The following is a 26,355-nucleotide window of genomic DNA, read 5'->3' on the forward strand; positions in this document are numbered from 1 at the left end:
CTGCATTTCTCTAACCCAGCGGTTCTCAACCTGTGGGTCGCGACCCCTTTGGGGGTCGAACGACCCTTTCACAGGTCGCCTAAGACCATCCTGCATATCAGATATTTACATTACGATTCATAACAGTAGCAACATTACAGTTATGAAGTAGCAACGAAAATAATTTTATGGTTGGGTCACAACATGAGGAACTGTATTTAAAGGGCCAGAAGGTTGAGAACCACTGCTCTAACCCATTCTGGGATGACGCTGGTGACAGGCACAGGCGGAGCTGGAAGCAGGAGCTCCCACTGTGGGAGAGGAACAGGGGCATGTCAGATTTAACCGGAGTAGACCCCAGGAACTCAATGTTGGGAAAGAGGCAGAAGACAAAAAATGCGTTGCTCCACGGATAAAGCAGCAAGAGCTGGGCGCTGACGAGAGAATGGGAAGCTGGGCTGAAGGAGACCTCGAGACCGGGGCTGTCTCGGTGGATCGATGAAGAAGGATCAGTTTTTAAGCCTGATTCGGTGTTAGGATGGTCGTTAAACTCGTGATTCTGCTGTGCGTCCTAGGGGGACAGATGTGCTGGCCTCTGGGCCTGGATGCACAGTAAGGGGACAGTGTCGAGAACACTGGGATATCCTCTCCATCAGAGCTAGCGATAGGCAAGGGCCAACCAAGAGATTTGGATGCGCCTGGTTGAAAACTATCCTGAGAAGGAAAAATCCAAAGCTGTGATTTCTTTGTGCGTGTGATTTCTTAGATATAAATTCTGCCTGAGCAAGGAGAGAGAGAGAGATGCAAAGAGAAAAGAGTGGGACAAAGAAAGAGAAGAGAATGCCAATCGGATTAACAGGTGCCGAATCTAACCATGAGGGATACTGTAAAGACGGATGTAGGAGCACTGCTCAGCTCAATGGGGTCGGGAGGCCCCAAATTTAGATAGGCCCCTAAAACAATCGCTCTCTTCCAAACATCAGGATTTCCTTCCTCGCCAAATGTCGCTAGAGCTTCGTGCAGATGGAGCAGGAAGCCCTTCCAGAAGGGACGGGCCACAGCAGGCACCTCTCCTCGGGGCACTGCCTCCCGCATCTTCTGCTGGCAGCACAGCCGGGAGGAAGCTGCGGGAGGCCTGACTCACCCTGTCCTCAGCCACTCTGATCACGGGTGGGCAGGCCTGCGCAGGATGAGTCACCGAGAGCTGCGAATGCTATTCTGAGCTCTGCCGAGGACACGGATGCTCTTGTTGGCACCCTTCACAGTTTCTCTCCTTTCTCTTCTGGCTGTCAGGAGACAAGTAGGAATGGAGTATTTGAGCTTTTTTAGCCTGAGACAGGAACTATGTAACTCTTTCTATTCCTTCCTCCTCCCTTCTCGGTTCTTGGAAATCACTGATAGGAAACTGAAACCGAGAGCCACCTCCTTCAGGCCCGGTTGCAGTGGCCTTGCTAAGCAGCCATTTCAGGGAAGGGCAGGGGAGGGCAGGGCAGGGCATACCTGTGGAATTTCCCAAATGAATCACCTGGCTATTTATTTTGACTGAAAGTACCTAAGAAGTGTGTAAGTTCCAGTTTCAGATACTACAGGGGAAATCAGACTGATCCCAAGAGCTCTGCACAGTGCATGGTACTCGGGTTGATTTCTCCATCTATCGGGCCCCAAGGAGTCCATGATGACTTACGGCCATGCAGACCCTGCAAAGCAAGCATGTCAAACTCAAAGGCTAACACCAGCCAAATAAACGAGGCATAAGGCCCACGGCCGAGGGTGTGACATGCTTGCTGTAAAGAGTTAAGTGCTGTGTAGGTGAAATCAACCAGGCATTTAAATAAGAATGTGTCTTTGTAGACTGGCCAGAGTGGCAGATGCCTGGGTTGTGGGTTTAATCTGGATCAGGGCATGTGCAAAAGGCAACAATTGACTTTCTCTGTCTGTCTGTCTCTCTCTCTCTCTCTCTCCCTCCCTCCCTCCCTCCCTCCCTTTCTCTCTCTAAGCATGTCCTCAGGTGAGGATTAAAGGAGAAAAAAATAATGCTTAAATAAATAAATACATACATACATAGAAAGAATGTGCCTTGGTGATATCGTCATACTATCTATGTTAAATTACAAGAGGCTCCACAGGAGAAAGTCAGCTGTCCTTCGTCCTCACTGTCTGTCTCACAGACCCTTGGGCATGGGCACTTGGAAAAACAAAGTTCATGCTTCAGGAAGATGAGAAACGTAGTGCATCCCATTGACTAATATTTATTAAGTGCAACAAAGGCATTTGGGGGGTTACAGAGATGAAGGAGGCACCCTCAAGAGGATTAAACCTAGCAGAAGAGGTAAGGTATGTACACAGATCATTTTAAATCAGCGCCAAGTCCTACAGGACATGGAGAAGGAGAACTACCTGGTTTGATGAAAGTCAGGCAGGATTCATGACCTGTGCCTTGGAGAACAAGTATAGTTTCCACAAGGGAAGACACAGAGGTGATACCAAAGGCATAGAAAAGTCCAATTTTTTCTACAAGAATGCAGGGAGCTAAGACTGGAGAGGCACCTTGGGTTTGGACATGCAGTACCTTAAATGACAAGCTTGGGCTTGGTGGATGTGGGGAACTCACTGAAGGCCCTCAACAGGGTGAGATCATGATCAAATCAGAGTCTCCACAAACTCAGTCTGGCAGGTGCCTGCCGGATGGATCAAAAAGGAAGGAAGTTAGAGGTACAGAACTTGTGCTGTATTTCAGATGGGAGTGAGGAAGCCTGAACAAAGGCAGTAACCGTGGGACAGAAGAGGTGTGGACAGGGCTAAACTGAGCCTGGCCTTTTGTTGGGGTCCAACCCCAACGGGTCCAGGGATCCCCAAAGGTGTGGACGGAGTCGGCGAAGAATGAATGACATGGAAACTGGTTTCAGTTCATCAGCATAGCGAGGTTCTCCCTCCAGGATCTCCAGCGAAGTTCTGGTCAGGATCTCCAGCGAAGTTCTGGTTAGGAACTCCAACCAAGTTCTGGTCAGGATCTCCAACCAAGTTCTGGTGCCATGTTCTCTCGCTAGGTTCTCCAGCTAGGTTCTCCAGGTTCTCCAGCCAGGTTCAGTCACCAGGTTCTTTAGCCAGGTTCTATCCAGGTTCTTTTGCCATGTTCTGTCTAGGTTCTCCAGTGAAGTTCTGTAGCCAGGTTCTGTCCAGGATCTTTTGCCATGTTCTCTGGCTAGGTTCTGGTTAGGATCTGACCAGGAGCTGATGAGGATCTGATGAGGATCTGATGTTTATTGTCTTGTTACATCCGTATTTATACCAGCCGATTTTAATCCTGTCAATTTCTATTACAAAGGTTAGGGCGTTTCTTATCTCCATTCCAGGGAGTAAAGATTATGTAGCTTAACTACCCGCCTGGCACTTAATTAAGGGGTTGTATCCCCTCCCTAACCTCAGGGAAAGATCCCCACCTGGGGAAACAACCTTTCTCGGAGAGGTGACCTTGGTTAAAACACATGGCGCTTAAAGGGAGCAAACATTAAGAACAGTATGCTATATATGCCAGGTCCATTGAAACATATGCTGTGCAGATGTTTCTTTCCTGCAGCGACTGTGTCAAGCAGCAAGGATGGACCGGCTCCCGGCAACTTTTCACTGTATGTGAGGAAATGAGGGCGAGAGAGAAAGACATCACGACTGGAACACGAGAAACCACCAGAGTATGTGTGTTTTTCAATGAGAAAAAAAATGATTTTAAGCTGGTTTGGCTGAGAAAATGACAATGTTAGTAAGAGGCCTATGGACATGAGGAGGTACATGAGGCCTATGGATTTGGAGGATGGCTCTCCCTGTGAGCACTGAGAGGCCCCGAATACAATAAAAAATAGAAGCGAGGTCAGGGCAGAGAGAGATGCGGGAGTTATCCGCACCGGGGGATGGTGGGAACTGACGGGCACAGCAAAGAAAAGCATTCTGAAGATGGAACTAACAAAATGAAGACCGACATTTGGAGAATGGAAGAAACAGAAACAAAATGAGGGGAAATAAGAATGGGTATTTATTGAGTCTCAATCATATTCTTATGCACAGAGATTTGCATATATTATCTGTGAAATATTTTTCCCCTTTACAGATAAAAAAACTGAATATCATGTTAGTCCACCAAACAAGCCAGATGCCCACATCAGAAACTTGAGAGTCATTCTCTCCAAATCCATCTTTTTCACCTTAGTCAATTATAACATGCCTTGTTAATTCTACCTTCAAATCTTCCTTGACCTATTCCCTTCTACCAACCTACTTTAGGCCTTCAATTCTCCTCTGCTTTGGCAATAGTCTCCTGTCTCCAGGTTTCCCCATTCATGGTCTCACCCAGCACCAACCCAATCTCCTTCCCCACCACTCAAGGGTTCTAACACAAATCCAGTCCTCACAAAGCCTGCAGAAGGTGCAAGGCCCTTGGTAAGATGCTCCGCTAACTCTTTGGGATCACCTCAGGCCCCTTACTTGCAAGCACCCCACATTCCAGTCCCACCTTACCTGTGACTTAACTGTGGTTTGCAGAATCCAGCCACCTCCCCCATCTCCTACAGTTGTTTAAGAGTGATTCAGGCACCAAATCCTCAAGTTGCACTAATCTTCCCAGGGGCCCACTTTCTGTCCTCCTCACTGCCTGGCCATCCTCCCATCATAGCACTTATCATACCACAGCATTTAATCCCACCCAACAGTCTCTCTAACTGACCCTTAGTAGTTTGGGGGGAGGGGTTTTCTTTTACATACTGGTGTCTAGCACACAATATTTTTTTATAGAAATCATAAAACAATCAATTCAGACTCAAGTCTGATTCTGAGGTCCACATTCTACTTATAAAGCCCGAGAGTAGAAAAGAAAAAAAGAAAGGATAGTGTAGGATGACAAAAAGGCAAGAGGCCATCTATGAAAAACCCACAGCTAACATCATACTTAATGATGAAGACTGGATGCATTCTTCCTAAGATCAGGAGCAAGAAGTGGCCACTCGCACCACTTCTATTCAACACTAACCAGGCAAATTAGACAAGAAAAAGAAATAATGGCATCCCAATTGGAAAGGAAGAAGTAAACTTTCTCTAGTCCCAGGTGATGTAATCTCACATATTAAAAATCCTAAGGATTCCATAAAGGAATTATTAGAACAAAAAGTAAGTTCATCTCGGTTGCAGGATATAAGATCAATACACAAAAATCAATTGTATCTCAGTATACTAAGCAATGAACAAGATGAAATTAAGCAAATAATTCCATTCCCAATAGCATCAAAATGAAAAAATATATATTTAGAAATAAATATAACAAAAGAAGTGCAAGACTTGTACACTGAAAACTATGAAACATTACTTGAAAGAAATTAAAGGAGACCTAAATAAGTGGAAAGATATCCCATATTCATGGAGTGGAAGATTTAATATTGTTAAGATGGCAATACTTTCCAAATTGATCACAGAGTCAACACAATCCCTTTCAAAATTCCAGCTGCCATTTTTTCCCCTTTTGGCAGAAATTAACAAACTCATTCTAAAATTCATGTGGAAATTCAAGGGACCCAGATCACCAAATCAAAATTGGAAAAAAAAAAAAAAAAAGAACAAAGTTGGAGGACTCATAAGTCTTGATTTTAAAACTTACTACAGAACTACAATAATCAAGACTGTGTGGTACTGGCATAAGGATAGACATATAGGTCCATGTGGACAAATAGATCAATGGAACAGAATTGAGAGTTCAGAAATAAATCCTTACATTTATGGCCAATTGATCTTTGACAAGAATGCCAGAAAATTCAATGGGGAACTAACTGTCTTTTCAACCAGTGATGCTGGGACAACTGGATATCCACATGCAAAAGAATGAACTTGGACTCTCACCTGATCCGATATACAAAAATTAACTCAAAATGAACCTAAATGTAAGGACTAAAACAATAAAATGCTTAGAAAACTTAGGAGTAAATCTTCATGGCCTTGGGCTAGGTAAAGATATCTTATAAAGTCCACATTACTCCACTTCAGTTTTACCAAAGACCTTCATTAGTACCTGTTTTCCCTAACCAAAAGAAATCCAAACAGGGTTTTTATGAAGAAAGCCGTTACCGTACCAATGTCTTTTGTAAAAACGAAGTGGCCTACCGTGAACTTAAGGAAAGCAGGGAATACCTGTATACCCAAGAAACCTGAACACATATAGCCACACAAAAAGCTGTACACAAACACTCATAGTAGCATTATTCATACTAGCCAAAAAGTGGGAATAGCCCAAATGTCCACCAACTGATAAATGAATAAACCAAGTGTGGTTTACATATACAATTCAGTCATAATGTTACTTGTTGCTACAATAACTTTGTCTCAACTGGACCTGCAGGATTTTCGTTTATGGAGGTGGCTGAGTGATGACACAGAGAGGTCCATGCCATTTTAAGATCTTTATTACTTAAAATCCCTTAGGGGGTGGGGCACATCACCACCACATGGGGCCGCGTGGGAAGCTCTCGTTTGGTCAGGAGGCAGAAGGAGCAAGCCAGAGCCTGCATTGTTTTCTGAAGGAAAGGTGAGGCGGGACAGAGTAAACAGCTTAGGACTGGTTGGTCTGAATAATTCTGGCAGGCTTTGAGAAGAGGTTGTCCCTAGGTGTCTGGTACCTGGCCTGGGGTTGATTCAGGGCAGGGGAAATACCAGCTTGGTGTATGAGGGTTTGATGAAGGAGGTGACTGGTTAGGGTGTGGGCTCTGGACTAGGTCATTTGCATATGAAGAGTGTGCTCCAGGGTGAGCCCTTAACTGTCTCTAAGAACAGGATAGCCCTGGAAGGGCAGTTTCTGCCCTTGAGTCAAGGAGGCCACAAATGCCGGAGCATCAAGAATAGAGAAAATTTTAAAATATAATTAACACAATTAGTCCTCTGATGAATGGATGCCAAAATAGGCAAATACAGAATCTAAGAAAACCCAGTTAGTACAGCCCTGAAAACATTATGCTAAGCGAAAGAAGCCAATCACAAATGACAACATATTATATGATTCATTTATATAAAACTAGTGACCTGGTGCACAGACTCATGCACATTAAAAGGAAATTAATTAGAAGGGGCGGGCCTGGAGCCAACCTCCTGCGGTCCCTCCCTAGGGTCTGGAGTGAGCAGGGTCCCTCCGGCAGGTGGGGTCCCTCCGGCAGGTGGGGTCCCTCAGCCTGGCCTACAGGGATCAGGCCGAAACCAGCTCTCTGACATCCCCTGAGGGGTCGCAGAGTGCAAGAGGGCACTCTGTAAAGTTGCTCTCATACAGGGTGTAGAACGCAAATGCAAGAGTGCAGTAAACCAGATTCAGGGCCAACAGTGCCCCAGCAACAACATAACCCATGGCCAAAGGTGGACTCATGCAACCCCACAAGGAATTGAGCTCCCTCCTCTCTGGTTTTGGGGTGTGTCATCTGAGAACCACCGCTGCCAAGTCACTGCAGCTAGGCAGCTCCTGCACTGAGCATCTGCCTCCTGGTGGTCAGTGTGTGTCATAGCGACCTGTTTGAGAGTCAGACACTTAGCATATTAGCCTTCTATATATATAGATGTCCAGAATAGACAGATCCATAGATATAGGATATAAACCAGGAGTTGCTTGGAGCTGGGGAGCGAGGAGAAGGGAGAGTGACTACTGATGGGTGTGGGGTTTATTTTGGGGGTGATGAAAATGTTCTTGACAGTAGTAATAGGTGCAGACCTCTATGAATATCCCTAAGACCACTGCACACTTTAATTGGGTAACTTGGCCCAGAGGCTTTCCTGAAGAATCGAAGATGGCGGCATAGGTAAACACCGGAGACTGCCGCCGTGGACAACCACTTCAAAAATACAACTAAAAGTCGGAGCGGACATCAACCAGAACCACGGGAAGGCTGGCTGAGGAGAGTCTCTTCAACTAGAAGCAAAAACAACAGCATTCCGATGCTCAGCGGAGGCGCAGTGTGGAAAATTTAAAGGTACGGCGGTGCGGTGGTGAGGGTGCGCGCGCAAAGCGGGCTGGCGGCTGAGGGCACGATTGTCGTTTTCAATCAGGAGCGAGTCTCAGACTCTGGACTACAGATCCGGGCGAGTCTCTAGGGACCCAGACTCAAACGGGAGAAGCGGGACTGTCTGGCTACGGCCCCTCCGAGGTTTGCAGCGGTTGTTGGGACAGAGAGGCAGAGCCCCTGGGGACGGACTGAGAGCGGCCATAGCTGCTCCCTCCCCCCGCCCCGTTGAGCCCGCCCCGCCCAGGCCCTGCGCACAACCATTTGCCAACCGCCTCAGGCAAAGGCTGGAATAACGCCTCCCCAGAAGACAGACGTTTTCCACAGCTGATTCCTACAGCCAGTCGGCCTGGTGGTCAAATCCCTCTAGTGTTAACTACAACAATTAAGGCTTGGCTAGAACAAGACTGCGCACAGAGACCACAAGGGGGGGCACCAAGAAAGCATATAAGATGCGGAGACAAAAAAACATGACAGAAATGGAAGATATGGAGCTAAGAATCGCAATTTTGAGGGCTTGCCATAAATTTGTGCAGAGCCTCACGAAAACTAATGAGACCCTCGATGCTACGATAAAGAAATTAGAAAGTAAGCATACACGGACTGAAATAAAGAATATTATACCCAATAGCAGACCAGAGGAGCACAAGAATCAAACCAAAGATTTGACAAAAAACACCCAATTGGAAAAGCAAAATGAAAAAAGAATCCGAAAGTGTGAAGATAGTGTAAGGAGCCTCTGGGACAGCTTTAAGCAGACTAATATCAGAGTCATTGGAGTGCCAGAAGATGAGAGACAGCAAGATATTGAAAACCTATTTCAAGAAATAATGGCAGAAAATTTCCCCCACCTGGAGAAAGAAATGGACTTACAGGTCCAAGAAGCGCAGAGAACCCCAAACAAAAGGAATCCAAAGAGGACCACACCAAGACACATCATCATTAAAATGCCAAGAGCAAAAGACAAAGAGAGAATCTTAAAAGCAGCAAGAGAAAGAGGCTCAATTACCTACAAGGGAATACCCATATGACTGTCAGCTGATTTCTCAACAGAAACTTTGCAGGCCAGAAGGGAATGGCAAGAAATATTCAAAGTGCTGAATACCAAGAACCTACAACCAAGATTACTTTATCCAGCAAAGCTATCATTCAGAATTGAAGGTCAGATAAAGAGCTTCACAGATAAGGAAAAACTAAAGGAGTTCATCACCGCCAAACCAGTATTATATGAAATGCTGAAAGGTATCCTTTAAGAAGAGGAAGAAGAAGAAAAAGGTAAAGATACAAATTATGAACAACAAATATGCATCTATCAACAAATGAATCTAAGAATCAAGTGAATAAATAACCTGATGTACAGAATGAACTGGTGACTATAATGAATCAGGGACATAGAAAGGGAATGGACTGACTATTCTTGGGGGAAAAGGGGTGTGGGAGATGCGGGAAGTGACTGGACAAAAATCATGCACCTATGGATGAACTCAGCGGGTGGGGAGTGAGGGTGGAGGGTGGGGTGGGAGCTGGAAGGAGGGGAGTTATGGGGGGAAAAAAGAGGAACAAATGTAATAATCTGAACAATAAAGATTTTAAAAAAAAAAAGAAAAAAACAAAAAACAAAACAAAAAACAAAAAAATTGGGTAACTTGTATGGTATGTGCAAATTATACCTCAATAAAGTAGTAAGGTTAAAAAAAAAAGACAAGGGGAGCCCTAGCTGGGTTGGGTCAGTAGATAGAGCATCGGCCTTTGGACTGAAGAGTCTTGGATTCAATTTCGGTCAAGGGCACGTACATAAGTTGCAGGCTCAATCCCCGGCCCTGGGGGGACAGTCTCTCTTTAACTGTAGCATGGTGTTACCACCTTCAGTTAAGGAGAAACCAGAAAGTGTGAGGATCATGGCAAAACTGAGGACTGGTAGTCCAGTAATGAGAGAGAGCTACTTAATGAATAAGAATCTAAATATGCCTTGATGCCAAAGGTCACTCAAAAAAGCATTTTAAGGAGTTTATTAAACAAAGACCAACAGGAAAGTTATATGGGTAGTGGGGTTTGCAGGGACTGGGGTGAGAAAATGAATGATATTAAGTTGGGCTGCCTGCAGATATCTGATCTCCAGGCAATTTAAGATTGGAAAATGATAAACAAATTGGGGCTAGAGATAAATATTTGATAGCTACCTTAGGCTTTGGGGAAATTTAAAAAGTGAACTTTCTGAAGGAAGTATTGGCAGTAGAACATTGGCAAAGTTCTACCTTCCACTTACTAACTGCTCTATGAGGGGATTTTTCAAAAATGATCAGAAGATAGTACTGACTTTCTAGAGTTTTGTAGACAGGTTGAAGATAAGGCTGAAAATAGACTATGAACAAGAATCTCAAGAACACAAAAGATGAAACAATTTTATTTGGAGAGTTTTCTTGGGATTGAAAACTAGAAGGGATGGGGGAATTAAATTGGAGTGAAAAGTAGACTTTAAAGAATGAGAAGGGCCCTGACCAGTTTGGCTCCGTGGATAGAGCATCGGCCTGCGGACTAAAGGGTCCCAGGTTCGATTCCGGTCAAGGGCATGTACCTTGGTTGCGGGCACATCCCCAGTAGGGAGTGTGCAGGAAACAGCTGATCAATGTTTCTCTCTCATCCATGTTTCTAACTCTCTATTCCTCTCCTTCTCCCTTCCTCTCTGAAAAAAAAAAAAAAACCAATAAAATACATATTTTTTAAAAAGAATGAGAAGGTAGTCAACAACTTCAACAGTAAAGAACGGGTCTGTCAGATTTTATCAGAAATCAATAACTGGGGGAATAGTTTCAATAAATTTCAAATGCTGGCCCACTGGCATGGCTCATGGTTGAGCAGCGACCTATGAACCAGGAGGTCACAGTTCGATTCCCAGTCAGGGCACATGCCCCAGTTGTGTGCTTGGCCTCCAGTAGGGGGCATGCAGGAGGCAGCTGATCAATGATTCTCATCATTGATGTTTCTCTATTTCTCTCTCTCTCTCTCTCTCTCTCTTTCTCTCTCTCTCCCCCTTACTCCATGAAATCAATAAAAATATTTTTTTAAAAATTTTTTAAATGCTGAAAAGGAGAGACTGAAATTATTTTCAAATACACCACAAGAAAACATATATCTGGGTTGCTTTAGAAGGAAGAATTAGGACCAATGGAAGACATTATAAGGAGAGTTCCACTCTGTAGGAGCACGAATTTCCTAACAATCAGAGCTATTCCCATGGGATGGCCTCACAAGGGAGAGTGTACTGTGTCTCTGGAAGAGGTCCAGGCCATGACTGTGTCCAGGATGACACAGAGGAATCCACATACGGGGGAGGAAGAAGGACCTCCCTTGAGCTCTAACCTCTGTAATTCACAATTCAAAGCTGGAGTCCAGATTAGGGAAGGAATAGTTGGTGAATGAAACGAGGTTTTCAGGGGTGACCATCCGGTTTAGACCATCTGGGTTTGCATGGGTAGGCTTCAGGGTTGCTGGGTAGATCATCCAGGTTTGCATGGGTAGATCTTCCAGGAATGGTAACAACCAGGCATAGGGGGGTGGTTGAAGGTATCAATTGAGGAGTCTGCAGAGTTTAAAGACTGAAAAAAAGGCCCTGGCCAGTTTGACTCAGTGGTTGGAGGGACAGCCCACAGACCGAAGGGTCATGGGTTCAATTCCCAGTCAAGGGCACACACCTCAGTTGCAGATTCTCCAGCTCTGGTAGGGGCACATGCAGGAGGCAACCAACCGATCAATGCGTCTCTCTCACATCGATGTTTCTTTCTCTCTCTTCCCCTGTCCCCTTCCTTCCATTCTCTCTGGAAATCAATGGAAAAAATATCCTCAGGTGAAGATGGAAAAAACAAAACAGTGGAAACTAATCAAAGCAAGTGGGATTTCGAGTGAAGTTAATTCCTCTGAGAGACAGAGAACTGTCCAAGTGGAGAAGCTCCAGATAATCTTGATCTTTCAGTAAGACAGGCTGTCTGCAGTCCTCAGATGATAGGAGGCTGGGGCAGGGGGAACTGAGAACTTCAAAGAGAATAACTAGCCAGGAGGGTTTCAAAACAAACGGATATAAAGTAATAATGAAATAAAGAACATGCGGCCGGCCGTGCTAAAAAGTACAGCAGGCACCGTCTTTGCAACTTTGTCTCCCCCTGCTGAGTCAAGACGTACATGTGGCCAGAGATACAGAGATATGGATAGGGTAATAGTGAGCTGTTCCTTTGGGGAGTAGGAGGAAAACATAAATGTTGACCTAAAATCTTATAAATTTAGAATCACCGTGACCCTGCAGCATCAAATGAGCTGGTTACACAGACTATGCCAAAGCCACACTGCAGATGGGTGTGTGTGTGTGTGTGTGCGTGTGCGTGTGTGTGTGTGTGTTGTGTGTGTTGGGCAGGGACCAGGGGAGAGGGGAGTACACCGGGGGGAGGGGCAGCTTTGGTCTTGTTTTAACCTAATGAGGAAACTTGCCTTCAGTGATGACATGGGCTTGTTTCTCAAAAGTCCTGTTAAGTGACCATCTGGATGATCATGCAGCACTTATATTCCCTCCAAGAGCTTTTTCACAGAATCATCTTCTGTGTGGACCCAACTAGTGCGAACAATGGTCAGACTATTTCGTGACCATGCAGGACCTGGGGAAGGAGCTCCCTGCTGCTCTCCCTCCCAGCTCCCCCTCCTGGCTCCTCAGGGGTTGTTCTTTATTTTATAAGCCCTTGAACATCTTCATTCCACCAAACAAAGGCAAGTCATGTATGCTATTCATTAGGTACAATTTTTTTTTTAATATATTTTATTGATTTTTTACAGAGAGGAAGGGAGAGAGATAGAGAGTTAGAAACATCGATGAGAGAGAAACATCGATCAGCTGCCTCCTGCACATCTCCTACATGGGATGTGCCCACAACCCAGGTACATGCCCCTGACCGGAATCGAACCCGGGACCTTTCAGTCCGCAGGCCGATGCTCTATCCACTGAGCCAAACCGGTTTCGGCATTAGGTACAATTTTTTAATGGAAATCAAGTGCAAAACTTTTTGATTCATGAAACTTCCTAGGGTGAGACTAGGAAAGCAAACAAAACACTAAATAAATCAGCAAATGCACACACCCACATACAAAACCTAGGCCTATGGTATCCTGATGTCACTCTTTAGGGCATGATAATAACTGTTAAATAAGGTGAAGGCCTTTGAAGTCCTCAGATGAAAGGTTTTACCTAAATACAATTATCCCATTAAAATCCACAACATTCCCATCAAACAGGGTGGCCCTTTTATAAGCATTTCACTGATGATGAAGTTATGAGATGACAACTTCCTTGTGATAAAGGGGGTTTAAAATAGTCTCAAGTGATTTTGCTACTTCTTATCTAATTTCTAAAAGGGCAAAGGGAAAAAAATTGTTTCTTTAATCAGCAGGCAACAGCAGGCAGTAAAAAGCTGACTAATGGCATCTTAGAGCCTCATTCAAAGTGAATGAAACACTCATTAGAAGGAAGAGGAAGAGTGGGACCTTGGTAACGAGTCCGACTGGGCAAAGGTGGGATCCGCCCTATCCAGGGGCCGGGGAGGAAGGAAGAGATTACACAATGCAATCCTCCTGAGCTTCAGACAGAAGGACCAGGAAAAAGAAGGAAGAAGTGTTTTTTAAAAAGCAAACCTGGAGCAGAAGGCACTGCAGAGACGCTAAGGTGTGGGTGCAGGGTGGCTCTGGTGGGCTCTGGGGCCACTCGGTCAAGCAGCAGGTGCGGGGCTGGGGGCAGCGGACCTGCAAATCCTCACAGGGTCAGACAGGCCTGATCATCCTCCAAGAAACTGGCCCTCAGAAAAGAGGAGAGCAGTTGCACAGTTGATAGCTTGGAAGTAAACCTAGGATAAGATGAAGTTAAATGAGACGAGGCCACATGGCATAAGGGAAAAAACACTGGCGTTAAATCAAAAGGCCTGGGTTGTGGCTTAGTCCTTGTTCTGTCACTTGTCAGATTGTGTGACCCTGGGCAGACCACTTAACCTCTCTGAGCCTGTTCTCACATCCAAGGAACAGAACCAGCTGCCCTGCCTACCTTACAAAGATGTGGTGGGAGAGAGTAGTGAACGGAATGGCGTTTTAAGAGAGGTGTGTGCATATGAAGTATTGCATCCAGTGTTCATGGGAAGACCACACCACTGGTGCTCAGGTACAGAATTCCTTCTCAAGTATTAGACTTGAGATATACGTACATACTTATGTATGTGTGTGAGCATATACTTGTATGCTGAAGTTATACTTGTATACATAAAGTTACATAACATATGTATAACATACGTATAACATGTAGCCACATGAGTTACCTATACTAATACACAGGCATATAAAATCATGTAAGTGATTTGTATCATCGCATAAACAGCTGTTTTTTACATTTAATTTGATTTACTCTGGATATAGGCTGAAACAAACTTGGTCACCAGAAACGCTCAGGGCATTTCAGGAGAAGCACAGGAAGACCCTGAATCTAAAGGTCCAGAGGCCACGTGAGAAGGTCAGCCTGCTGCCTTGATGAAACAGCTACAGCGTCCTTGGACATGGAACTGACTCTTGGACGCTCACAACTTAATTGAGGAAATGACAACTTACCCAGAAACAACCCGAGTGCAAAATAAGGCAGTAAAATCAGCCAGCCTGCGGCAGACTGTGAGTTCTACCTGGAACAGCTCTGGACTGTGCAGTGGGAGTAAAGACGGCAGCCTGAACCGCGGACAGCGGGATAACCGGGCCCTTTGCTGCATCAGGAGGCCGTGTCCTGTGTTATGCAAGGCAAAGGGTCATTTGTAGAGTCAGGGAGTCACAGCCCGCTTTGCCCACCCTCTCATTTTCTTTCCACCTTTTCTAGCATGATCAACATATACTCAGAACCAACCACACGAGGAACTAGGGACTGGAGTAAAAGAGCAACATGGTCCCTGGGGAATTAGATATAAAAATAGGTAAGACAGAAACAGCTAAGCACCAAACAATATCGATACTGCTACCAAAGTAAGGTGAGGCAGTGGAGGCCTATGTGGGAAGGAAAACCTGCGTCTGGATGAAACGGCTAATAAGTGGAGGGCTACTAAGGCTGGCTGGGGAAGGTTTCTTGGATTAGATGGAGCTTGGCCAAACCTTGAAGGAAAATTAAGATTCAGAAAGCTGAGCATTAAAAGGGGTATTATAGACAAGAAGTGTGAATTGAGACAAGAAGGTGTGCACCACAATGTGAATATAATTACACTACTCGACCATACACTTACAACAGTTAAGATGGTAAATTTTATGTGTATTTTACCACAATTAAACTTTTTCAATTTTTTAAATAACAGGTGCTTCCAAAAAAAAAAAAAAAAAAAATGTAAAGACAAGAAGATATGCCCAGTTGGTGTGGCTCAACGGATTGAATGTCGTCCCATGGACCAAGAGGTCCCGAGTTCCATTCCCGCTCAGGGCACATGCCCAGGTTGCGGGCTCAATTCCCAGTAGGAAGCGTGCAGGAGGCAGCTGATTGATGTGTCTCCGTCACGATGTTTCTCTCTCCCTCTCCCTTCCTCGCTGAAGTTTTTTTTTTTAAATAAAAATAAAGACAAGATATGAAAACAAGCTGCCATTGGTAGCAAGTAATAAGCTGACCGGTCTGATTTTGTAGTGGGTTTGTGAAGTGGCAATGGGAAATTCAGTAAAGTGGATGGAAACTAGATGGAAAAACCTTATGCCAGGTGGTATTTAACAAGCGGATGCTATACCTCTCTTTAGTGGTTTCTTACTATTTAGCAGAGCTAATGGCAGATTATGAGAACAGCTCAACAGAAAAGTTGGTGACACCTACTGTAGGAAAGAAACTAGCAGAGGGTGAGTGGAGAAGAGAACCCAGTAAAAGGGAGGAGGTAAGAAAGTTCAATAAATTAAAATGCCATGGAAGTCAAAGGGGGAAAGTCCAGTGTCAAGTACAAGAGCAGGATTAAGATAAGGAAATGTCTAAAAAAGATCTCTAGCCTGGTTACTGTGGCTCAGAGGTTGAGCATTGACCTATGAACCAGAAGGTCATGGTTCGATTCCAGGTCAAGGCACAAACCCAGGTTGTGGGCTCGGTCCCCAGTGGAGGGTGTGCAAGAGGCAGCCAATCAATGATTCTCTCTCATCGTTGATGTCTCTATCTCTCTCTCCCACTCCCTTCCTCTCTGAAATCAATATATATATTCTTAAAAAAAAAAGATCTCTAGCCCTAACTGGTTTGGCTCAGTTGGTAGAGCATCGGCCTGTGGACTGAAGGGTCCCAGGTTCGATTCCGGTCAAGGGCATGTACCTTGGTTGCTGGCACATGCCCAGTGGGGGGTGTGCAGGAGGCAGCTGCTTGATGTTTCTTTCTCATCGATGTTTCTAACTCTCTGTCCCTCTCCCTTCCTCTCTGTAAAAATCAATAAAATATATATTTTTTAAAAAAGATCTCTAAATGCTATGACCTTCAGATGCATAGTTTCTGTCAGTCTCTGTGGGATGATGAAATAAGGCGTCAGAGGTTAAGGATAAGGTGTCCAAATTGAAGAGCAAAGAGAAGTACTGTTGATAATTATGTCAGAACATCAGGCAGAAGCCAGGACGCCCTGGGCAAACAGATCTAGTTAGTTACCTAGTTAAGGAGGAAGACAGTAGTACAGCCAGGAAGGCAGCAGACACCAACTCAAAGGATTTGGTCGTGAAAAGATAAACAGGATGTGAGTCAGAAGAACTAGTAGAGATAAGAGAAGGCTTTATCAGTTATTTATATGGGAGGCAAGGAGGACTTCTGGAGGTTTTACAGAAGGGAAGGAGCAGATGGGAGCATCTTGCATCCTTCATCCCCCACATGGAGGGATGCAGGCATTTCTTGTGTGAATGTTCACTGTGGGGCTCTGGTCCTCCAAGAAGCAGGAAGGAACTGAATAGGCAGGAAGGGGGAGGGGCTTTTCTTCCTTTGAAACTATGTGGAAGGAGAAAATGTCTAACATGAGAAGGCAGGCCAGAGCATTTTACTTCAACCTAATGAACATCAGAGAGCAAGCTGCCAGCGAAGAATGCATTTCCACTTCTGAATCAGCCTCACTATGGCCTTTTCTTCATGGCAAAAACAGTAAGAAAGTGAAGTTAATTCTTGGGACTTCCTTAACACTAATCCCTATGTAGATGGTCAGAACTAAAACAGTAACGCAATATATCCAGAGTGCAACATAGAATGTCGTTCAGTGCTGAGCAGTTATTTGTAATTTCATTTCAGGTGCATCTAAGTTTAAACTGGTAAGAAAACAACAGTTGGTGTTGGGATAGAAAGATGTGACCATACCAGGCGAGGCGGAGGGGACGCGCGGGGGAAGATGGAAGACCAGCAGACTGCGGGAGAGACGGCTTTTTTTGAGGAAGTGAGCAACATTATAAAAGAGGCTGCAGCAAGTGCCATCGGTGGCAACGCCGAGCAGCACAGCGAAGTGAATTAGTGGACCACAAGTGCAGTAGAACAGACTTGAAGCCAACTCACCACGCTGGGAAAACCATTTTAATACATTGCAACCGTGTAACTACAGAAGGGAGCAGGATTCCACACACAAGTTCCTGCTTCTGGGACAGCTCTGCTGCCAGGAGCTGCACCGGGTGACGGCAGAACAGGACGTGTGCTGCACCGCCAGTGCCCCTGGACTGCCCATCTGACCTCCTGGTCTGCCCGGCTCTTCCTCTTCTTGTCTCCACATTTCTCATCCATCTTCTAACCACCTGCTGTGAATTCAGTGAACACCTTCCCCACTCTCTTTGCTTTTGGTGGCACTCAAAATGTAGAGGAAAAACCCAAATGACTGCACTGTTCTGATCAGCACACCCTCAGCCAGAGGAATCATGCACCTGAGGCGGTCAGAGGCCGAGACTGCCACCTGTCTTCACTCTGAATAGCTCTAAAAACTCAAATCTGCCAGTGGGAAACTTTGCTACTCTCTGAAGTGATTCAAACACACGAATTTTCCATACTCGCTCAAATTCCAGGGAGAGGGTAAACAATCAGAATGGGGTTCATCTAGACAATATTCTTAAATTACAACCAGGCAACTCATCCAAACACAGCAGCACCTCACACAAAGGGAAGAGCATAGAAATGGCTGGTCCTGCACCTACAGGGAGAAACTGTACAATCTGCCGACACTGTAGGGCTGGTGAGTGGTCACCAGGGAACACTCAATAGCAGGAAATCATAAGGCATGAGTCACATCCTAAAAGATGGAGCTCAGAGTATAAATTTAAATAACCAGATGGACAGACATTTATTATAAAAGTCAGTTTATTTTCCCTTCCTGTGTTTCATATTTTCCCTTTTTGTCAGTAATGAGCAATTAACTGATTGGAAATCTGCTTGATTAAATAACATTAAGTTCACAAACATACCACATTTCGGAGTATAAAGCAGGAGGCTGAAAAATATTCCCTAACCCAAAGCAAATTAGGCAGACCTCAAAATTGCACATTCCCCCCCTAGTTTGCTTACATGATTTAGAATATTTATCCAGAATGGCCTTGAAATATTGATAATCAGTCTAGAATTCAAAGCCCTGAAGACCGATACTCCACAAACCTCTAAAGAATAGATATGTAACCCCCCCACCCCCAGGCCCTAGTGGTCCCTTAGTGCGATTCCATGTCACACGCTACCGATAACTAGGACAAAGGTCCCCCTTCCTTTCTCTCTAATCCTAGGCTCCTGCTGAGGCTACTCCAGGCACCAGCTGGGACAGGGGTCAGTCCTCTGAAAACAGGGCTGAGCAGATTCACTTCCTTGTGGATCCAACAGCAAACCTGGGCTTGAGTACTTGTGGGTGACACGTTGGAATGTTCACAACTGATACACCTTATGGTCCTTGAAAGGGTGACTCCATACTGCCAAGAGCCAGAGTTAGTTTTGAATGAAGGTGGAGAACAAGTTGGCAGCAATTTGGAGCTAGTCTGCTTCTGCATGTAGCATGATTTTTCCCACCGTGATTAACAAAGGCATTCTTGGTCCAAGGCAGGCTTATTCTGGATCCAGCTGGAGCACCTTCTCAGGATTTGATGCTTCGAAGATGAGCTACCCTCTGCAAACTCATTTCCAAAGCAAAATGCAACGAGCCTTTCTATTCACGGAGCCCGACTTTGATATAAACCATGTACGGCTGCTTGTGGTCACTCAGTTTCCCAGGCTGGAGAACAAAGGTCCAAATCCAATGTAGCCTTTAAGGTTAAAGGGATAAACCTCAACAGGCCCAACAAAGACACTGGCAGATTCACAGGCCATTTGTACATTCATGAAACAACAATAAAACTCATCAGCGATCATTCCTGTAGTGTAGCAAAATAACCCACCTCGCTCTGGTCAGCATCGCAAGAAGCTGACACTGTTGAAAGAGGCTTGGCCATCTGAGGTTATTTTGGAGCTCTTAAGACAACTCCAAAACGGGACAAATTAAAAGAAATTATAGTCCTAATGTGTCTCCTATTATTCTTGTTCTTCTGGGGCACCAGTCATCCACTCAGTATGCGAGCTTGTCGTCTTTGCATAAGAGAACGCATTTCCCTCACTATTAATGGCGAAATAAATACAATTGTACAACTTGTCTGTGAAGAGAAGAAAAGCATTAAATGTGCGGTAACAATTTAATTAATTCTGTTGGAGCATCAGGTTTTGAACATAATGACTTTGAACAATTACATTCATTTTGACTTCATACAAAATAAATCTAATCTTCAATGAATTAAAAAATAACTTTGAAAATTAGTTAATATTAAAAAATACTTAATGTTACATTATAGTCTCCAAATAAAAGAACTGAGGTACACAAATTAAATAATTTGTGACGGGTAGAACAGAAAATCCGATACTGGGGCTCAGATTTTAAAAAGTGTTTCTCGCCTGGCCTGGCCGAGTGCCAACCTATGAACCAGGAGGTCACAATTCAATTCCCGGTCAGGGTATATGCCTGAGTTGCAGGTTCGATCCCCAGCGTGGAGTGTGCAGGAGGCAACCGATCAATGATTCTCTCTCATCACTGATGTTTCTATCTCTCTCTCCCTCTCCCTTCCACTCTGAAATCAATAAAAATATTTTTAAAATGTGTTTCTTGCCGAAACCGGTTTGGCTCAGTGGATAGAGCGTCGGCCTGCGGACTGTAAGGTCCCAGGTTCGATTCCGGTCAAGGGCATGTACCTGGGTTGCGGGCACATCCCCAGTAGGAGATGTGCAGGAGGCAGCTGATCGATGTCTCTCTCATCGATGTTTCTAACTCTCTATCTCTCTCCCTTCCTCTCTGTAAAAAATCAATAAAATATATAAAAAAAAATAAAAAAAAATGTGTTTCTTATTATAGATCCAGTTTTTTTTTTCTATTAGAAGTTCTAGTGTGATCATAGCAGAAAGTTCATCAGGAGACATTGCCCTCTACTTAGCACGGGTGTCGGAAGTGGACAGAGTCCCATGCCCCCATCTCCAGAAGCTAGAAGGCAGCTGGGCGGAAGGAAGCATCCTCTGTGACAGCAGAGAATGTAAGCCTGCAGGCGGCACCAGGGAACTCCGGTGCTGAACTGCCCCCCTGACTCCCTGGACAAGATGCAGTGTCTGGACTTGGGACAACTGAGGCTGCCTTCAATTAGGAAGCCCTAGATTTAGGGACAAACTGAATGCATCCCCTGGTGGACGAAGCTGTCATAGACGCTCTCAAACAGACCTGTCTGCAGCACTGTCTCACCAATAATGGACAGACTCCATCATATGCCTACTGAGCAGAAAGCAGTATTTCAAAAGCACAAGGCCTTACTCTGTATTGGCTATTTCCCAGACAGGATAAAGTTCCAGTCTAAGGCACAACAGATATTTTCTCAAGAGACTCGGGTTCTTTTTAGAACCTACAGGACACAGTGTTAATCACAGCTTCTTTTTTAACCCTATGTGGCTTGGTGCCCGCCCACTGTAATTTCCTTCAGAATTCCCCAATTATATTCAGCAGACGCAGGGTACCCTGGAAGAGACCGATTAATGATTGGTGATACTTTTAGTAAGTCTCTTGTCATTTTTTCTGGTTTTATAAATGACAATACTCATTAGACTCGGGTCAAGGACAAACTAAGGGCCCTTTCCTTCCTTGAAAAAAGAATGTCTTTTAGACTGACAAAATCTTATTTTTTACAAAGGGTTTTTAAAAGCAATCAGTAATTTTTCTGGTTTAAGAAATAATTTAAGTAAATGCTTTGAAGTAAATCAGTAAGAAAACTTACTAGTTCAAAAAAAGGGGGGCACACACTTACCATGAGAATGAAAAAGTAGAACACCCACATCCATCCAAGGTTGTCCTGGATCAAAGACACTAAATACTAAAACGGAGAAAAAGAAATTATTACGTAATCCTTCATGAATTAATAAAATCAAGTAGCTGTAAGCAGATTAAACATGGCTCTTCCAGAAAAGAAGACGGGAGTTAGGATTTGCATAGTGTTTTGCAGTTTACAAAGCCCTTTCACATACATGTTCCTATGTGAGCTGTATTAACGGCCTTCACTTTGTAAGCTGGCAGAGTCCAAAACTGCACAACAGAAGACATGAGTTCAGAAGGTTTCTTTCTATTCACTTTGCTATTGAGAGAGGAAGATGAACATCCTCAAGTCACTTCCGTTCTTTCTTCCAATGAAAGGTATTATAATTGGTGCTTCCAAAAATACTTTGTCTTTTAAGGGTATCACTCACTTTACAATTATGCTGTTTGCTCATAAGATTACTGTATCTTTAACATTTTACAGCATATTCTTTTAATTTACTTTTAATTAATAAAAAGGATCTGATAGCATTTAACCCCTTTACTTTTTTTATTATGGTAAAATATGTAACATAAAATTTGCCATCTTAACCATTTTTTGGTGTACGACTCAGTGGCATCAAATACATTCACAATGTTGCATAACCATCACCACCATCTGTTTCCAAAATTTTTCAGCACCCAAACAGAACCTCTGTACCCATTAAGCAATAACTCCCCATCACCCCTTTTCCCCAGTCCCTGGTAACCTCTAATGTGCTTTCTGCCTCTGAATTTCCTATTCTGGATATTTCTGGTTAAGTGGAATCACACAGTATTTACCCTTTGTGTCCGGTTTATTTCACTTAGAATACTGTTTTGAAGGTTCAACCATGTTGTACTACGTATCAGAACTTCATTCCTTTTCATGGCTGAGTAATATTCCATTATGTAGATACTAGAGGCCCGATGCATGAAATCTGTGCAAGGGGCTAAGCCCTCGCAGCCGCAGTGGCTTGCCTCAGCCCTCGCAGCCGAGGCTTCGTCCAGAAGGTCGTCCAGTTGTTTGGCTGTCCGATCTAATTAGCATATTATGCTTTTATTATTATAGATACCACATTTTGTTTCTCTAGTCACCTACTGGTCAACACTTGAGTTGTTTCCACCTTTTGACTATTATAAATAGTGCTGCAATGAACATTGGCATATGAATATCTGAAACCCTGTTTTCAATTCATTGAAATTCCACTCCTAGGGATATATACCTCAGAGTGGAATTGCTGGGCCATATGGTAATTCTAATGTTTAACTTGCTTTAGAACCACCAGTTTTCTATAATAGCTTTAACATTTTACATTTTCACCAGCAATGTATGAAAACTCCAATTTCTCCATGGCTTCATCAATACTTGTTATTTTGTGTGTGTGTTTTTAAATTATACCTATCCTAATAGGTATGAAGTGGTATTACACTCTGGTTTTTATCTGCATTTCCCTAATGACTTAGAATGTTGTAGGAAGCAGGGAAAGTGAGTCAGAGCAGCTGCAGATCCCTGGCCACTTCTGGTGGGGACCCATGTAATGAGCATGTGTACATGTGTGTTTGGTAGGGTTTACACATCAGGTGGGGAATAATGAGAAGCATGTGTCTCATGGCCTCCTTGGAGTGCCAAGTTCAGGCTAGAAAGCAGGGGTAGCAGGCTGGGACTGAAGGATCTATCTGATGAGGTGTGAGCTTATTTCCAGAAAGGAAGAATCTAGAAGTAAAAGTGGAAAAAAGGAACTAAAAATGTAGAGGCACCTTCCATATGGACCTTAGAAAGGACTCAACCCCAGAAAGGGCTTCCAGTACAGCTGGCTCTCAGAGAGGACTCAACCCCAGGCTCCCAGTACAACTGGCCCTTAGAGAGAACCAAACCTCCAGGTTCTCAAGCCCAGGCTCTCAGCACATCACACTCAGCACAAGAGTGCCACCTACTGTGGCCCAGCGGGCAGTTATAAATTCTTCCACTGGATGAAGGACTACTTAACACTCAATTTCAACCCCTCCCCTGCTCACTTACCTGGCCCACCGCAGCTCCAATGCTCCCAGTTCCGTCAACAATTCCTGTGACCGTCGCCAAAGCCTCACTGCTGCCTTGGATGAGCTCTTGGCGACCCAAGTCAGCAGAGATAGCAGAGCTAATCATATTAGAAGGTCCGCCAATAAAAAATCCTAGTCATACACAGAGAGGTTCTTATTAAAACACTATTCATAACCCCACTAGGAATCCAGTGAATAAGGCAAACACTTATCCCACAATTCTAGCCACTATGTTGGAGAGAAACAGAAAAAAAAGGGGAAAGTAACCAGTAAAAATGAAAACTCTCCCAGGTAGTACCATCTTCAAATTAATTACCATCCACTTTTCTGAAATCCCTTCTTGAATTACATGACACACTAGTATATTTCATAGAAACCAAACATATAGAAAATATAGTGAACACACAGTCTTTCTAATCCTGTGAAGTGTGCATTCATTAATAACTAGTTGCACTAGCTTGTCAAGTTATGTCATAGAGGTGGATCACAGAGCATCTGACTACCAAAGTCAACCAAACATAATGAAAAAAGGAGAGAGAAGAGAAAAAGCTATTTAAACGGTGCAGGTGGTTCTATCTGCACTACTCTCAGGGAAGCCATCCAAAGGACTGTGCAGGAGTTGGCCCGCGTGAATCCCTTAACACGCTGCAATCCGTTCCATGAGCCTCGGGTGGCATGAGCAGCTCTCACTATGCTGAGTACAATCTAAAGTTTAAAAATAAGAAATTTTTCTATAACATGGCCCCTATACACACTCAACTGTTTCATCTGGGGCTGAAGTGAAGAAATACTGACCAATTCCAACACAGGAGGAAAAACTAGCTCTACAGGGCTTTTTGAAAGCTGGTGAATTAGTTTCCAAGGTAGCAGCTTCCTAGGCCACTTCCAGAAGTGATGTGAGAAGCTGGGGCAGCGATCAAAACGGTTAGGACACCTCTGTCCAAAGGTGATTGTGTAACTGAAGGACTGAGGAGGTCACGTAACAGCAGAGAAACAGAATCTGCTGTGTCTGTCTTTCCTTTCACCAACTGAATTCTCTGTAATTAAGGTTTTAGTGTAACTCAAACTGAGGGAAACCGTTTCCTTTTTCCCTTTTTACTTATAGAGGAAATACAACAGTGAAATGGAGCCAGATGCCATACCTGTAACAGCCATCAGAAGTGCATTGATGGACTTGTTGTTTGGAGAACCTGTGAGGAAAGACATGCTGACTTTAAAAGCGCATCACGTGTGCCTCCACTGGACAGTCCACAAAGACCTGGGTCTCTGTGACCTCGCAGATCACACCCAGACACAACAAAGGGATACAACTCTTTCACGGCCTCTTCCAACTTTTATTTGTAATGTCTGTCTCTTGCTGGTGCTCAAGCTAATGAGACTTCTAAAAGCTACGGAAAGACCCTACTCCAATCTCAGTAGCATCTTAAGGGACATACACCAAACTCACTAATGACCATCTTTCCTCTTTTGAAACCCTTTCCCTTTTATTGTTTTATTGGCTCTAATGCTGTTCCTCTGGAGCTGACCCTCAAACAAAGCATATACCCTCCCAAGCAACCTTTTAAACAAACCAACAAAGCAGAAGAGATGCCAGTTTCCTTCCCGACACAAATAAAACTATGTGATGATACTTCCACCAGGTAGTCACAGGACAATACAAAGGTCTCCCAGCATGCCTTTGCAGCTGGGCTCCAGGATCGCCCCCGGGCTGACCAGTGACTCAAGGCAAATGCCTTAGTCCTAAGAGATCAGGACATTTAATTGCAAGGGAATACTCACGACTGTATCCAACCAGGGACCCAATTGCCAGAAACAGGCTCAGAGCTAAAACGGGTGCTCTCTTCTGTAACACATCAGAGATGAAGCCTTGCAGAGTTCCACCTTTAGGCACAAAGAGTGCATCATAATCAAAATCATTTATAATTTAGCTCGGTTACCTGAAACGTGCTCTTCAGGTACCCTCCACCCGCTATCCAGATCCTAACACTGGTCTATCCAGAAAGATGGCGGACTCTCCTAAGTTTCCTCCATAATTTCCTTTCAGGAAGATGACTCACGATGGCTGATGGGGACAGGGCACCACAAATCAGACACCAAAATAAGGAAAAAGGGAAAATCACCAAGGCCACCCACTGCCCCTTGTTTCTCTTCTCTAACCAACTGTGAAGGTTTTTTGGATTTTTTTTGCTTTTTATTTAAAGGATGATTAAGGACCATGCCTCAAAGGCTATTAGTAGCAGCCAATAAATATTCACTATAATTAAATGCAGAAATTATGGCTTAATAATAACTACCAGGTCCTGATGTTTAAAAAGAGGTGACATGTTGCCCTGGCCAGGTGGCTCAGTTGGCTGGAGCATCATCCCATATGTCAAAAGGTTTGCAGGTTCGATTCCTGATCAGGGCACATACCTATTTGCACATACAGAAGGCAACTAATCAATGTGCTACATCAATGTTTCTCTTCTCTCCCCTCCTGCCCCCATCTCTCTCTCTCTTTTTCCACCCTTCCACTTTCCCTCCCTCGCTCCCTTCCTCTCTCTCTGGGATCAGTAAGTGTATCCTCTGGTGAGGATTAAAATAAATAAATAAAAATAAAAAGAGGCCCTAACCGGTTTGGCTCAGTGGATAGAGTGTCAGCCTGCGGACTGAAAGGTCCCAGGTTCAATTCCGGTTAAGGGCATGTACCTTGGTTGCAGGCACATCCCCAGTTTGGGGTGTGCAGGAGGCAGCTGATCGATGTTTCTCTCTCATCGATGTTTCTAACTCTCTATCCCTCTCCCTTCCTCTCTGTAAAAAATCAATAAAATATGTATTTTTTTAAAAAAATCAATAAAATATATTAAAAAAATAAAAAGGTGATATGAACTCTTCAAGCAACACAGTTGCATTTAAATACAGTCCCATGTTAAGTTCTAGGCACTACAGGACATCTGGTACATCTTCATCAGATAGTAGGACACAGAAGTATGGTCAGGTCTAAAGGT

The 26,355-nt window shown here is 44.2% G+C and overlaps 1 protein-coding gene and 1 long non-coding RNA gene across 3 annotated transcripts in view; one reads left to right on the top strand and one right to left on the bottom strand.

Annotated features, from left to right (window-relative positions):
- Positions 1 to 13,610: 13,610 nt before the first annotated feature.
- Positions 13,611 to 15,585, top strand: LOC139016888 (uncharacterized). The gene is made up of 3 exons (XR_011472735.1): positions 13,611 to 13,692; positions 14,430 to 14,675; positions 15,341 to 15,585. It is a non-coding gene; the product is annotated as an uncharacterized lncRNA (long non-coding RNA).
- A 2,689-nt stretch (positions 15,586 to 18,274) lies between these two features.
- The window catches only part of SLC37A3 (solute carrier family 37 member 3), a 48,364-nt gene continuing 40,283 nt past the window's right edge, over positions 18,275 to 26,355 (bottom strand). For both annotated transcript variants that reach the window (XM_070424023.1, XM_070424022.1), the window contains exons 11-15: positions 25,148 to 25,249; positions 24,511 to 24,558; positions 23,349 to 23,500; positions 21,303 to 21,368; positions 18,275 to 19,619 (exon numbers count right to left, since the gene is read on the bottom strand). In XM_070424023.1, coding sequence (XP_070280124.1) covers positions 19,527 to 19,619; positions 21,303 to 21,368; positions 23,349 to 23,500; positions 24,511 to 24,558; positions 25,148 to 25,249 — 461 coding nt within the window. In that variant the 3' untranslated portion in view covers positions 18,275 to 19,526. The remainder of the gene's footprint in view (positions 19,620 to 21,302; positions 21,369 to 23,348; positions 23,501 to 24,510; positions 24,559 to 25,147; positions 25,250 to 26,355) is intronic.

This window comes from Myotis yumanensis, unplaced genomic scaffold (assembly GCF_028538775.1).
Source record: "Myotis yumanensis isolate MYYU_CA2020_CCGP unplaced genomic scaffold, mMyoYum1.0.hap1 SCAF_9, whole genome shotgun sequence".
NCBI classification, from domain to species: domain Eukaryota; kingdom Metazoa; phylum Chordata; class Mammalia; order Chiroptera; family Vespertilionidae; genus Myotis; species Myotis yumanensis.